The 15,628-nt window shown below is 40.7% G+C and overlaps 2 protein-coding genes and 1 long non-coding RNA gene across 4 annotated transcripts; 1 reads left to right on the top strand and 2 right to left on the bottom strand.

The window, feature by feature from the left end:
* The first annotated feature begins 5,720 nt into the window (after positions 1-5,720).
* Positions 5,721-9,569, top strand: LOC4335937 (two-component response regulator ORR1-like). Its single transcript, NM_001402370.1, has 6 exons — positions 5,721-6,196; positions 6,691-6,752; positions 7,293-7,370; positions 7,526-7,596; positions 8,316-8,544; positions 8,678-9,569. The coding sequence occupies exons 1-6, from the start codon at positions 6,085-6,087 to the stop codon at positions 8,819-8,821; spliced, it is 696 nt and encodes a 231-aa protein (NP_001389299.1). The 5' UTR covers positions 5,721-6,084; the 3' UTR covers positions 8,822-9,569.
* On the bottom strand, positions 6,553-7,651 carry LOC136355945 (uncharacterized). The gene is made up of 3 exons (XR_010740534.1): positions 7,485-7,651; positions 6,788-6,848; positions 6,553-6,664 (listed from the first exon to the last, which is right to left on the bottom strand). It is a non-coding gene; the product is annotated as an uncharacterized lncRNA (long non-coding RNA).
* On the bottom strand, positions 9,315-15,540 carry LOC4335936 (uncharacterized). Of its 2 annotated transcripts, none has more exons than XM_015781505.3 (12): positions 15,325-15,540; positions 14,585-14,731; positions 14,337-14,503; positions 13,684-13,766; positions 13,399-13,597; positions 12,857-12,978; positions 11,828-11,894; positions 11,636-11,686; positions 11,408-11,460; positions 10,645-10,855; positions 10,195-10,365; positions 9,315-9,660 (listed from the first exon to the last, which is right to left on the bottom strand). In XM_015781505.3, exons 3-12 carry the CDS (start codon positions 14,457-14,459, stop codon positions 9,568-9,570), a joined length of 1,173 nt encoding a protein of 390 aa, XP_015636991.1. In that variant the 5' UTR covers positions 14,460-14,503; positions 14,585-14,731; positions 15,325-15,540; the 3' UTR covers positions 9,315-9,567. The 2 variants fall into 2 exon arrangements, with proteins under 2 accessions (XP_015636991.1, NP_001389300.1); NM_001402371.1 differs by having other exon boundaries at positions 14,337-14,507; positions 15,325-15,537.
* Positions 15,541-15,628: the final 88 nt, after the last annotated feature.

The following is a 15,628-nucleotide window of genomic DNA, read 5'->3' as shown; positions in this document are numbered from 1 at the left end:
GGTGGGGGGGGGGGGACGATATATCTCGCGAGTTTGTCCCGTTACAGAGATTCAGTACTGTAGCGGTTTTATGGCGCGTGGCAGTCGGCGTATCGAAGCCACTGTAGCGATGACTAGCGAGTGAGATATCGATCGGTCAGCCTACGACGACCCCCGTGTTTAATGTCGGGTTGGAGCGGCGATTTATTAGGTTTTTTTGGGGCTAGCTTTGTTCGTCCGGATCGATTCACGTGTGTGCGCGCCGGCAACCAATGGTTTGTCTGCTAATTAGTGAGCACGACTTGCGCACGAATGCGGGGTGAATGCAATATTATATGGAGCGGCTATAAAAGAAATAGAGCTTTTTACTATTTTCAGGATATATTTATTAGAATTCCTGTGTATACTAGATATCTTAAAAGGTGCTAGATTTGCCGGCTTCCCAACAATTTGGCAGGCGGTGGCCAATACATAACTTTTATGCATTGTTTTGTAGCCCTCCAGTAAGAGTTCAACATGATACGCATGTGTATGTACTATATACTAAGGACATGTTCACTTTGATACTATTTTCAACCATACTATTTTTTTAATTAAAATTGTCAAAAAATGTCTACGTTTAGTTTGTTGCCAAATTTGGACAATACATAAGAAATCCTGCCAAAATCTTGTGGTTTGGCAAGATGGCGATATTGCCAAAATTTTAGCATTGTTAAAACTTGGTAAGGTTTATTTTTGCTACAATCTAAACATGCCCTAAGTAGCTAATGTGATACCCACAGAAAGTACACATACAAAAGTAAACCTACTCTTTTTGTTTCAAATTATATGTCATTCTAAAGTTTTCTGTTGTTAAGTAAAAACATTTATATCTCTAACCATTATTATTTTTTAAAAAAGGTGTAATTTGACAACATATAGATCACATTTAATTTAACAACATATAAATATGAAATTATTTCTCCGGATGAATCTAAACGTATAAATCACATGACAGTAAACTATAACTAATGGTCAAAGACATAAATGTTCGATTTAAGATAAAACGAGAATAACAAGTAATCTGAAATAGAAAGAGTAGTTTAGTTTTTCTCTATATAACGGCTACAAATGTTTTTTTTTACTTATATGAAAGACGCACCCGTATACACACCGCTACACCCTTTCTCTCCTAATACCAGCTTAGAGGTGGACATTTGCAGGGGCGGAGGCAGAGTATATTAGGGGGTGCCTAGGAATCCGGTCAAGAATTTTTTTTATTTATATCTTACATATTTTCACCATGTGTGCATCTCCTCAGTACAAACTTAGACACCTGTATCAGCTTAAACTCGATATAAAGTAGAGTAAGTTAAATAAGTAGCACTCCCTCCATTTCGTTCTAACTCCGTCCCCTTGGACATTTGGTCATACCCGATCTTAAAAGTTTCGGTCATTGGTTAAAACTGAATACCGAAATGCATTATATTATAGAGTAGTTAAGATAGAGTAATTCGGTTTAGTCAGTTCCGTTCGGTCTGGTCATGACCGAAGTAGTTGATAGTTTGATGAGATTAAAAAAGAGAAAATTCCATCTATAGTATAGAAAAAAGTCGGTACCAAAAATAGCACAAAAATTTCCCCCCTTTCAGTCAGAAGCATGCCACTAGTTTTTCTTTGATTTTGTAGCATTCTTGTCACATTTGCCATTCGTTGGGATGAAAAAGACTAATTTACCCTTATTCTATTTCATCTTTCCTATTCTCTATCTCCCGTCGATCTCACCAGCGCGTCGGTAGGCGGCCATGGTCCCGTCGACGAAAAATTGTTTGAGGGTTCAACTGAAACAACTTTATCTTCTCTCAAAATCAAAAGCTTTTCTAAATAATCTAACATTTTTATCATAGAAAAATTAAGTAGTTATAGAATTGAAAACAAAACTAGAAACTAGAACTTCCTTGGATTCTTAAAAACTAGCTATCGATCAGCCATTATCTTAAGCTCTCCTAAACATAACCTTATTCCCACCACCTGTGGCAATGCGGAGTGGTGGAGTGCAATGCTGCGGAGGTGGATGTGGAGGATGGAGTGAGGGGGGTGTGTTCGCTACCAGGGGATGGGAATGTGCACAATGCGCACGGAAAACGGAGCGGTACATTAGCACGTGATTAATTAAATATTTGTTTTTTTTCAAAAATAGATTAATTTAAATTTTTTAAGCAACTTTCATATAGAATTTTTTTTATAAAAAAACACACCGTTTAGTAGTTTGAAAAGCGTGCGCGCAGAAAATGAGGGAGAGGGGTTGGAAATATGGGGTTGCAAACATATTTTTAGGTTAGAGTTTAGGGTTTAGGATTGGGAAGGAGGGAAGGCACGATTCCGTACGGTACGTTTTGGTCACACCCACCCTCCGGACTTGGTCCCGGCCGGCTGCGTAGAGCAGAGGAAGCTCGCCGGGTAGGTAGGTCCCCGCCCACGCAGGTGGAGCTACCGCTCGCTCGCTCGACGATCTCCTTTGGCGGAGCCGACAGGTGGCTCCGACGACAAAATCTTCACAGAATCACAGTGCAGCACACAGCCACAGCGCCCAGTGGCAGAGGGAGATCGAGGAGATGGATGCTCACGCGCGGGCGTCCGTCGGATCCTGCGTACGGATGGCTGAGATCTCTTTGCTACGCAGAGCCAAGCGCTCCATCCATGCCATGCCATGGCGTGGCGCCCGTGCATGGTACTCACTCGTGTGCCAGAAAGCTATAGCAGAGAATGTGGTTTAATACGAACCCCCTCTTGTTCAGTGCTCTATGTATCTTTGATTAGGGTGTACGGAACGGCAGGATGCACATTTGATGAACCAGATGTTGATCTTGGACTGTTTCCCTGACATTTCAATTGTGTTGGTCTCGAATCTGTCGCACTGTTTTATATGTTTTATTGGATCCATTTGTATTTTGGGATAGAGATGATAGATTGCTTCCTCTTCCTCTTCCTCTTCCACAAGTTGGCAGATTCTGTTAAGAATCCTAAGGTTAAAAGTATGATACACAGAGCTGTTTAACGGAAATGTGGAAGCAAATTTTGCCGAAGGAAAAATTTGCACATGTGGGTTGTTGCGACTGATTTGGGGCCAGTTGATGATGGATGCTGAATGGAACTGAGTTTATAATAATTATTCGAGAGCATAAACAAAATAACTAAGAGAAACTCCAAGAAATGACATTAACAAACACACAAGTCCATGCCATAAATGAGTTTCATTCAGAAAATTTTATCGTATAAGCAATTTTGTTTTAGAAATAATTTTATCGATGGTATTTATTAGAATTGGATGTTTGTTAATGATATTTTTTTTGGATTTTCTCAATAACTAAAGATTAGAAAGTTGAAAGACAATTTTAGAACAAGTTTTGTAAGAAATATCGAAAACAGTTTTTAATAAAAATTACACTATAAAGAGCTTGAGAATCGTACTCGTAGTAATGCATAATTTGTAAGCTAAAGTACCAATATAAACGAGACACCTCTAGAGCTGTCGATGCATATCTATACCAGCATATTACACATCATATGAATAAATAGGTGTACTCTTTAAACAATATTTTTCTAAAAAAAAGGGATAAAATCAGTCTCTACTTTCAACCCGATGTACACAGCCAACAAGCGTCATACCCTTAAAGCTATTTTTCTGTCAATAAAAACTTGGTTAACTTGCGAAAGAAATGACCACTCTGTCCAATAACAACAACAACAATAATGTGCTATTGTCATTTCTCGAACATGCATGGACCATCAAAATTAATGAAGATCTGCACAGCTCGAGCGACATGAAGAAGTTGACGACTGAGAAAAATCAAAGATTCGTACTGAGAAAGAGATGCGCTTTAGGTACAGAAACGACACATCGCCTTTTATGTGTCTGCTTATGTACCGCTTATCTCAAATCCTCGGTTTAACGTACAGAGCTAGTGTACAGAGTACACTTATATCTCACATACGCTGGGTGTGCAACAGTTGCTGCCAACTGGAGGACAAGCAAGAAAAAACAACCGCAGCAACGGCAGCACGGCAAAATGGTTTAATTAACTCTCATTAACTAACTCCGTTGTTAAGCTACCGTAGCAACAGAAAAGCGCATCCTATGAAAAAGAAAAACGTCCTTCTAAAAAAGTATCATACTTGCTTTTGAGATGATCTCCAACAATTAATGTGACCTTAGACTTTTTGGGAGAAAATACTTACCCTTTTTATGTTTAATTAAGCAAGGACATATTACTAGTGTAAGTACCTTGAATTTAAAAGAGTCCACAGAGAGATATGGATCTGATTGAAGATATTTTTCCTATCTTTTCCATAATGTAGCAATGGAAAAATAATTTTAGGGTACGTAAGACTTATACACTTGTATATTTAACATTCTAAAAGTCAAGGTTGAGTGACAAAAAACAACAAAATGTCCTTAAGTTGTACAAAATTCAAAATTGGCTAGAGTTTATAAAGTCATAGCTCAGATAAGCATTTCCTAGAAATGATCCGCAAACCAATATTTCAAACACATCTCATATATAGAAAATTAAGCAAGTCCACTTGTGATGAGATAATCCAGCAAATGCCAAGCTTGTATCCGGGACCTACCTCACCAGATTATAAACCCACGAGACAGTTAGAACGTATCAGGACCGAATCCACGTGCAGAGTTTTTTAAAGTTCCACCGATTAAAAACCGCGACGCCCACTAAAAACCAGACGAGTTCGATCGAGCGCCGCCTGTAGGTCAAACGGTTTTTAATTTCCCACAGCAACAACAACAACTAAACCCCCGGCGATTTAATGGTTAATTAACACCAGCAACTCAAATAAACTAATTAACCGCGACAAAGCGAGCAATCGAGCATTCGATTTGATGCGCAAACACGAGACCACGGACGGAGACGCGCGCGTCGCCGTCACCAAATATTTTCTGGGCGAGAAAAAGGTGTAGCCCTCCCGTCTCCGTCCGCAAAAGAATACAAGCCCATATGGAGCTTTAGTTAGAGATTTTAAGCTAAAGTGAAAATGGTTATAATTGGTTAGGATAAAAGAGCATGTAGAAAATTTAAACAATAGAGCTCTTTAATTGATTGAGATAAGAAAATTAACATTGTTTGAAGCTTACATTCTCTGATAAATTTTAAGGCCTGTAGGTTTAAGGAAACATAGGAACATGAAAAACTGAGATTTTAATATGATTCTATGTGTAAATCAGTGAATTATAAAATATAAAAAAACATAAAAGTAACCTTTGAATAAACCACAGGAAAAATACAAGAATTGGAAGAAAGATATAGACTAAAAAAAGTTTTCAAGAGATCTGAGCTCTTGCTAATTTTTCTCCAAACCATTCTATAAAAATTACATAGAATTTGAAAATCTACGATCCTTTATATTAACGGACTAAATAGGAAAAAAAGTTGAATTTAAATCCTACGGATTTCCTTCGTAAATTCTTCGATTTAAAGGGGCTTCAGATTATTGATTTTAAGCGAGAAAACACTCTTACGGAGTAGGAGTACTTTTCGTAGAAGAAGAGAGAAAGAGAGAAGAAAAGGGAAAAGCGGAGAGGAAGAGAAGAGAGGCGTTGTTTGTTGTGTGTGCGAGTGTGTGGAGAGATTCCCCGACAGCAAAATCTAGAGGAAAAGCATTCTCGCCCTCCCTCCGTGCCCCACGAGCTACCACCTCCCCACACCCACAGCCCAACCCCCCACCGGTGGGCCCACCTCCCCTCCACTCTCTTCTTCCTCTCCTCATCAGTCCTCACGGTCTCTCTCGCTCGCTCACGCAGTCTCTCACCACGACTCTCACGACCTCCCCCTGACCTGACCCAGAGGAGCAGGAGAGAGCATAGCACGGCCTGCACGGATCGAGCAGCGGCAGCAGGAGCTCGTCGCCTCTGCTTAAACCCCCCCCCCCCCCCCAATATCGGTCTCTCGCCTTGTCACCTTACTTGCTTGGCTACTACTACTTCACCACGCACAGCTGGTTGGTTGGTTGGATTAGCTAGCTACTAGGATCAGTGCTTCGCTTCTCTCTCTCTTTGCGTTGCCGTCGTCGTCGCCGCTGGTGGTGGTGGTGGTTGTTGGTGAGGGAGAGATGGAAGGAGGAAGGGGGGTGACGAGGGTGCTGCTGGTGGACGACTCGCCGGTGGACAGGAGGGTGGTGCAGCTCCTCCTCAGCAGCAGCGCATGCGCCGGCTCATTCCACGGTCAGTCATCTCAGCTCATCTCATCCCCTCCTCGATTCTTCATTTCTTCTTCTCGGCAGTGTAAGCTTGGCTGCTGCTTGCTTGTTCATCTCTCTGTGTCTCCATTCGTTTTCTGGAATTCTCTCTCTCTCTCTCTCTCTCTGCTTCTTCTTCTTCCATGGCTTCCAACCGCAATTCCGGGCTCGTTTTTTCCCCCATTCTCCTTTGTTATGCTTATACTCCATTGTTTTAGTTTTCATCATAAACTGATGCTTTTTTTGACCCCTGATGAGTATGCATAAGCTGTGACACAACTGCAATCTCTCCTCGACTCTGTTTTTTCTTTTTTTTTTTGTTCTCCCGTTCTTTGTTTTCCCTTGCCGGTGGTGTTTTTGGGTTCGTGTGCAAGAAACAGATGCACCCTGCTGCTGTTGCTGCTGCTCAAACTCTAGTCTTGAACTCTTGACTTGCGACTAATAATCTGAAAGACTGAAACTCGGCTCAATTTCGTGCAGTAATCGCCGTCGACAGCGCCAAGAAGGCCATGGAGTTCCTCGGCCTCAAGGAAGAAGGCAAGGTAAAAAAAAAAAAAAAAGTCTCTGCTAATCATACCACTTAAACCAACGCCATTACCGTCCATAATCGCCGCCGATGCCCTGCTGCTGCTGCAAGCCTGCAAGAAACGAGGATCAGATCATTAACAAATGGCGACGCCATTTTTGTTTTCCTCCTCTCGCCGGCGGCGCTGCACCGCCGGCCGTACGCCGGCCGTACGGCGCGCGTGCGCGCGTGAGGGTTTCTGTTCCTCCTCGTCTCCGCCTTTTGGGAGCAAAAGGTGGCCTCTTTTCATGGGGGAGAGAGACATGCAGAGGAAGAAGAAAAAAAATACTACTAAAAAAGAGAGAAAAACTCGCCGTCTTACAGCAGCCTGACAGAGCTGTCTGGTGTCTTGATGACACCAAGCTTGGGTTAATGGGATTGGTTAATGGCATGGGTTTGATTCTTGGTGTGCCCTGTGAGCTCAACACAGGAGTGGTAGTGACACGGCTGGGTGTAATTACAGCTAACCAGGATGTGATTGGATGGCTAAATAAACTCTTTTTAATATCATGTGCAGGAGCAGGCCATCGACATGGTGCTCACCGACTACTGCATGCCTGAGATGACTGGTTATGAGCTTCTCAAAGCCATCAAGGTAAAATAAATACAAATACTGTTAATGCAGAAATTCAGACTTGCGCTGTTGCTACTACTATTTTGGTGTCCCTAGTACTAATTAGCAGTAGTAGTGATTAGTTCCAGTAATAACCTGATGTGTGATTGGCTCATGGCTTCATTGGATGTTTGCAGGCGCTGAGCCCTCTGAAGCCGATCCCAGTGATCGTCATGTCGTCGGAAAACGAGCCCCAGAGGATCAGCAGGTGAGGCAGAGAGGCTTTCATCCTTTTTCTTTCTTTTTTCCTTCAGCATCTGTTTCTGTGCAAGTAAAAAAAAAAAGGGGAGCTGTCTTAATTTGGTCCCAATACCTCTGCCTGCTGCACAATAGGAGTACACTGTACCGAGTGTACAACTGAGTAGCGAACTGTACATACGTATGGCTATATACATCCATCCATTTAAAAAGCTTCATAGATTTGTACTCCCTCTATCGTATTTTAAGTGTAGCCATACTTTTTCATACTCAACTTTAATCATCTGTCTTATTTAAAAAAAAATTAAAAAAATTTAAAAACATAAGTCATGCATAAAGTACCATTCATGTTTTATCATCTCATAACAACAAAAATACTAATTATAACAAATTTTTAAATAAGACGAACGATCAAAGTTAGACACGAAAATTTATAGTTGCATTTAAAATATAACCGAGGAAGTGGAAGAGAAATAATAATGCTTCAGTAAATACCCCATCTTGGCCTGTTCATGTACTTGCCTTCCCATTATGATCCGCACTTTGGTCGAATGGGCGTTCGACCTCTGAGAAGATGCTGTATCAGATACAGAGATCCACGACATTTGTGTGGTTCATTGATTGCTGTCTCGTGATCTCTGATATCCTGTTAGTACTGTACTAGTACTGCTGTGATCCTGCAGTATAAGAAGATTTTTTTTCTTAAAAAAAATCTTTTTCTAAACACAGATGCATGAATGCTGGTGCTGAAGATTTCATCGTAAAGCCTCTTCAAAGCAAGGACGTACAGCGTCTCAGGAACTGCTCGCCGGCGAACACGCAGTGCTGCGACGCCGGGAGCGACGGCAAGCCGCCGCTGCTGCTGCTGCCATCGGACCACGTCGTCGTCGACGCCACCGCCGCGTCGCCGCCGCCGCCGCCGTCCCGGCGTCGGGCGCACTTCGCTGGAGTTGCCATGGCAAGTCCCCCCCTCATGCACTGCATATGCTATACTCAACCACCTGCATTGTCGTCACCTGTTGCCATCGGAGAGTTTTACAAGAAAGAGAACCATCGCCTCAATTTGCTTGCCGCTGCGTTTTCTCTTTCAGGTCCTGCACTCGTCGAGCGTCGAGCTGTCACATTACTTCCCTTTCCTCTTCAAGTTCATCCTGCTGGTGTACGCCATCCTGTGCCTGGGTGAGCTGCTGCACAGATGGTCAAACGGCTGCTTCCTCAACCTGTGGTGTGCTTGACGAATGAAGCAACCGGTGCAGTCCAAATGCAAAGGCAGGCTGCAACTGGCAAAGCTCTTTCTTGTTTGCGATAGCTTTCTGCACTGAAAGAGCAGCATGGAGAGGAGGTTAATGTTACAACAGATGATGATGATGATGATGGAAGTTTTAGGTAGATTGTTTGCTTTGAGATTCTAACCTGGAGCTTGGTTCTTCTTGGCCTTTGATTGATGAGAGGAGGGAGGAAGAACCAATCCTTGTATCCTTGTACAAAAAGCATAATGAGGCAGTATCTGATGTCCTTTTTGGTTGGGATCTTGGCTGATATGTCGATGTGACATTCAGAGAGCTTTTTCCTTGCCCTTTCCTTTCGCCGATGGCAACTCCTCACCTGTATTGTAGTTCAGATCCCATGAGAAAAGAACTACACAAGTTGACTAATGCAGCATCAGGTTCTTCTGATGGGAAAAGAAACAAAAATTGCAGATATCATAGTACACTTTCGCCTCAACGGTTGTAAACTTGTAATCCCATTCAGATAGGCGAAACTGGGCAATAGAATGTTGTTTTTTCTTTCAGTTGTCACATTTCAAGCTAATGACTTGAGATTTTTAAATGACAGCTATTTACAAGCCTAGTAATGTACAACTGTGGGTTTACATATTCACAGTATCATCTCCTTGTGGAGGCATGGGATCACCCATATTTTTGCTACTTCCACATCTTGAGTCATGAACATATTCATAGCTGTAAGTTCCTTTGATGTTCTACACTCCATCCCCTTGTGTAAGCAAAAATTCGTTCAGTATATCTTCCTTGTATGGGCCGGAATCATGCAGGACCTTAATAACATGTTTAACCTGACATTTACACCAAAAGAGAATATTTAGCTCCAACGATTAAGGCTAATGAAGGACAATGATGCATTAGTTGTTTCTTCATAGTACAATGCGAACACGGAGTGAATATTCAAATGGTGGTAAAAAAATCAGATGGGTTTAAGGGCGATGAATGGTGTACACATTGCAAAACTGGACTGCAGAACATACAAATCTGCAGAGCAGATGCATATCAGCCATCATAATCTGAGGCCATAACATTGGAACCGTTTAACAGAAAACAGGACAAGATTTCACATTTAAGGGTGCCAGATGTAGTACTAATCTGCAATGAGTTTGGCTTTTGGATGGCAGTAGTACACTACAATAACTGTAGATACTATGCAGTCAGATGGTTGGGTAATAACTGGATGCCATGCATTGCATTTAGGATTATATAAATTGCAAAAGATCCTTATCCGACATACAAAGGACTGAGCATAAAGGATGGCTTCAGATGCATAGAAGAATTAACAGCTCATAAAAAAACTTACTGAAAATATTCAAATGAAATACCTGAGCCGTCTCATGTACAAGATAATTTCCTATAGCTGCCCCAAAACCAGGATCTAAGAAGTAGTGGCAGCTGTATGTTGTCACTGGGAGGTAACCACGCTGGATCTTGTGCTCTCCTTGAGCACCTGCCTCCACCTTACTCAGGTTCAGTTCTATAGCTGCTTCAATTGCCTGAGTAGTATGTATATTCTATAAGCAAGCCATATAATTGTTACATCGTTCATGGTACCACTCCTAAAATAGTACTCATACATATACAAAATATTTTGGAGTTCCAACTGGTACAAAAATTCAAAATCATATGTACATCGAGAAACATCAAATGTATATTGATTTAGTTATCTTCATTTGAAATGGTTTTGAAACATATTCAGGTGCTACTGCAATACATATTATAAGTTTCCATTATGAAGTTCACATTCTGTAAGCTCTGAGAGATGCACAAATTACCTGATAATAGCAAGCTTCAAAATGCAAATTGGGGAAATAAGCATCTGGCAGACAGCCCCATAAGCGGCCAAACAATGTGTCACCTCCAATAAGGTTAAGAGCCCCGGCAACATGTTTATCGTCATGTTCAGCAACAATAAGCATCACCTTGTCACCCATCTTTTCTCCCAAGCGGTGAAAGAATTCCCTTGTCAAGTATGGTCTGCCCCAGCTGAAAGCACACAAAAAATAATCCTATAAGGGAAGAATAACATAAGAAAAATATTTCTATACTAATATAAAAATATGTATCAGGCCATATAAAATGTGAAGGTGAGGGATAACATGACGATAATCCTTAAATATAAGCTTTGCGCTTCCTATCCAAGTACAAGGAAACACAATGGCAATTACATGCATTTTACTAACTAGTTTCGATATTTTATTTCATCACTGTGATTAATTTGTGTCCTCACTGCTGAGTAGCACATATAGTGGATTTAGTGAAATTACTCCCTCCGTTTCAGATTGTAAGACTTTCTAGCATTGCTCATATTCATTTAGAAGTTAATGAATCTAGACACATATATATATGCCTAGATTCATTAACATTTATATGAATGTGGACAATGCTAGAAAATCTTACATTGTGAAACGGAGGAAGTACATTATTAGTCTAGCAAAGTCATTTTAGACTAATACGACGCCCACATTATATGGTATAATTCCAATTTGCACATAGGGAATTAGTACATTTTAAAAATTACAAGGAAATGCACTGAACTGATTATCAGTTGTGTTGCGGTAGAACTTATAAAAGGTGTCCCAATGCTCGCTCTGCAAAGCAAAGAAAAATCATGATAAGTGAATGGAATATGTAAGTGCCTTCTCAAAATGTAAAGAAAAATAGCAAATCAAAGAGGATATGCTGATGTTAACTAAAGCATATTCGATGAAGTAAAGAAAACGAATATAGTGCAGCCACAGAATCATTCATTCATAAAATGAGCACCTTTATCTCATCTCCACGAAGTCGCTTCATTTTCAAATTTTGAGCAGGAATCTGGGAATGGTAAAGAAGACAATAGTCAGTTAGTCACTTTGCAGACATATATATCTTTATTAGCAAACTTATAGACACTTTTTGGTTCCTTTTTGTATGCATGCCTGATATTCATATCAAGTAATCCAAAATAAGGCAAACCTTTTTACGTTCTTGTCTGATATTCTTCCGTTTGGGTTGCTTCAAATCCATTAAAAACTCGTCAAAACTGGGAAAAAAGAATGAACAGAAAGAGATTGGTAAATATTGATTTACTATATAGGCAGTTCAGTATGTAACCTTATAAACTTTTGGATAAACAACAACTGAAAGTAATGTCTCGTAAAGTCTAGGGTAGAAAGCAAACAATTTTAACTTGAAAATTCGCAACCCTTGCTAAGCTCAACAACATTAAACTTAAACAGGTTATTTTCTCTAAAATTATTTGCTCTCAGCAATTATTCTATTGGTATGCTTGACCAGAAAGGGAAAATTAAACAGAAATAGACAAACCCCATAGTGTGAGTTCTATCTGGTTTCATGTGACCACAAACTGGTTTCCATTATAGAAACCTGCGGGGTTTCCCATTTTCTTCTTTTTTTAAAAAAAATAAAGAAATGAAAGTGACAAAAGATTAGTATCAGTATATCACTAGCTTGTTCATTGCATTTTTTCCAAACAGAAAAAATGACAAGTATATCATCTCTTCACCACTACTAGGAGATGTTGGATTTCGTATTACTCCCTCCATCCCAAAATATAAGAAGTTTTAGGCTTAGACATGGATATTAAGGAAGTAGGTGGAATTAAATGGGAAAAGGTTATGATCGGTTAAGAAGATGAAGTAGGTGGAGAAATTAAATGAGAAAATGTTGTGATTGGTTCAGTCTAGAATGTAGGCGGGAAGTTGTAATATTTTGGAACAAATTTTTAATGCTAAAAGTTGCTACATTTTAGGACAGTGGGAGTACATCTGTACATTTAATGAGAACTGTAGTTGCGTAGTTGTACCCAAGCTGTGGGTGTGTTGCCACATTAGTGCTACTGCTTTCAGGTATGTCTCACCGGTCTGTTTTATGACTAAATAACTAAATGGTTGACTCTGACTTCGATCTAATATGGTCATGAAGTCCACACTGAAACATTTCTACTCAGAATTCCTAAAATTTCCATGCTAGCACCTAGCATACCTTCTGTAATCTCGATTTCTCCAGTGATACTGCATCCCGATTCTCTGCAAGAACTCACTATCCTTCAACTTGCTGAATTCACCTTCAGATGGAAATGTTATATGTAACGATGACACCTTCAGCTGAAATGCAGAAGAAAACAAAAAACCACTTGGTTCAGTACATCCAAAGATTGTCCCCCTATTTAGAATTAATATAGAAGTGCGTTGAAAACCAAAATCTCCATTAGAACACACCATGAAGAAACATAAGGTGTAATGAGGGCCATGAATTTAAATCTTTCCTTTTATTATTTTCTTATTGACTTGTTGCTTCCAAGAGGACTACAGAATTAATATAATTCAATGGCAGGAGCTTTGCTTTCTTGAATATTCATGTAAATACCAAGAATATAAAAAGACAAGTTATACCATAAGTCAATAAGGATCAACGACCAAAATAGTCAAAGAAGCAATAGCATTTTATTATAATTCTTCAATAGCAGGAAAAGTTAGTAAAACAATAATTCAAAGCAGTAACTGCAAGAATTCTAATTTCAATACCTTGGTAGTCAAACTCTTCAATTCTTTCACTAAAGCTTCAAAAACTTGATCCCTGTATGGTGTATCTCGAACTAATATTCTTTGACCAGTTACTGGAGTAAAAGGCACACAAGACTGCAACTTGGGGTAGTATTCGAGTCCATAGCTATAGTAAGCTTCTGCCCATGATTGATCAAATACAAACTCTCCCCTTGAATGGCTGTGAATTCACGTTGTTGGTGTTCAGCTGATGAAGAAATATGGAGCAAGCAGCAAAACATGCTATGGTGTTAAATGATGTTAAACCTTTTCAGGTAAAGTGGGACAACACCAACGACAGTTTCATTCTCATCCCGTGCAACAACATGCAGAGGTAACCACCCTGTTTCCTGAAATAAGTCAAGGACATCAAGGTTTTTAAGGAGGACCAAAACATAATAAGTGTGGCACTATGCTTGTTGGTACAAAATAAAGGTTAGAGCATATAGATATTCAGAATTTTGCACTGTAAGTGCATTATTATGAAGACATAGCTTATGTATTTAAGCATCAAATCTAATCATACGGCGGTGTAAATAAATGAATACAACAGCTCCACAGTCATATCATCATAGAGAACACGTAATATAAAAATGCACACACTGAACACAGTAATGTTGAACAATCAATCTCATGTCGTGCTGTTGTAAATTAAACATGAAAAGTATATCGTCAATACTCAACAACAATCTGCAAAATATAATAATACTTGGAATTGAGCTTGAGTGTGTGGTAAGCAAAACTGGAACGCCTGTATGATTCAGTAAGCAGAATTAACCGCTCAAAACAAATAGACATATGTATATCGATGTCCTTGTTATGCGTATACAAATGGGTAGTCGAAAAATAATGTAATGGTAAAACATCCACTGGGATTTGTTCTTATTAAGGAACCAACAAGCGATGCTTCATGCACTCACCTTCACTGCAGAACCCGATTCCTCTAAGCTTGAGAGGAATGCGTGGGTCAGAAAAGGATTAAAATTGTCAGGATCAACTGAATCAACTGCACAGGCATCCCAATCTGCTGAAGGAATGTCCATAATAGAAGAAACAACAGCAACAGAAACCTCACGTGGCTTGGTGTCTGCCTGAAACCAATGAATGATTAGGAAAAATCATGAATCAGGTGCATATGTACTTGAAACAATGTTCACCCGAGAAACACCTCTGAGGCTGACCCTGTAAGCGTATATGATTCAGCAGATGGGTTCAATTCACGTGTTCTTGTGTCTCCCTTAATCCACCCAAAAATTGCAGTAACCTTTAACTGCAATCCCGATCTTCGGAAGCCTAGATTCGAAGGCGAATGCCCCTGCAAAACGTGGATGCCATGTTTCAGAAAAGAATTCAACTCAGGAATAAAACAAGGAAGGAAATAGACTATATGAAAGTTACTGCCAGGGTAGGTGTAACTCCTATGGTCATATTACACAACATGATCTTCTCTAAATAGAAAAAAAAATTACACAATATGATCATTATAGAGCACAACTTGTTCAACGAAAAAGCTAAACACAATTGAAGCGGGTAGTGTACTAATTCATCGTTTCTCTCCTGTTGATATTAAAAAAAAAAAACACTATGTATCACTTCATCGGTATCTGTTATGCGCAAAGCTACACCATGCATATACTTCGATCTGAAACCAATTCCTATCGCCGTCCAGATCTATAATGCCTCGATAACTCGCACAGGTTGCAGTAATCTGAAAACGAGGTGCAGCGCTCAATCCCCAACAGAACCGGATCGTTGCCACAGAAAGCTCCCACCACCAAAATACATAACTCCACCATCGAAAGCGCGGAGTACTATCACCGCAATTCGCAAGCGCATGAATACGCAACAAAAAAAACACTGAAATGACACGGGCCGAATCGGATCGGGCGAGGGGGAGCGGGCACTCACGCGGCGGCGGCGAGGGTCCGGGCCGAAGAAGGAGGGGGAAGGGTGCCGCGTCGCCACCGCCGGCGAGGCCATCCCCACCTTGCCTCCGGTGAGAGGGAGAGAGAGAGGCTTGGGTGAGGATCGGAGACGAGCAGTGGGTGGTGTTGCGCAACCGACTGACACCTGGGCCCCGGAGGCGCCGGAGCTCGGCGCCACAGAAGCCAAAAGGCCAACGCCGCGAGGACACGCCGCACGGCAGCCACAAGTCAGGAAACGCCGCAGAAACCGCTGCCACGTGGCATGCTCCTCAACGACGAACAGTTGC

This window comes from Oryza sativa, chromosome 4 (assembly GCF_034140825.1).
Source record: "Oryza sativa Japonica Group chromosome 4, ASM3414082v1".
Taxonomy (NCBI): Eukaryota; Viridiplantae; Streptophyta; class Magnoliopsida; order Poales; family Poaceae; genus Oryza; species Oryza sativa.
Note: the sequence above shows the minus strand (reverse complement) of the source record. Positions and strands in the feature narration are given on the sequence as shown.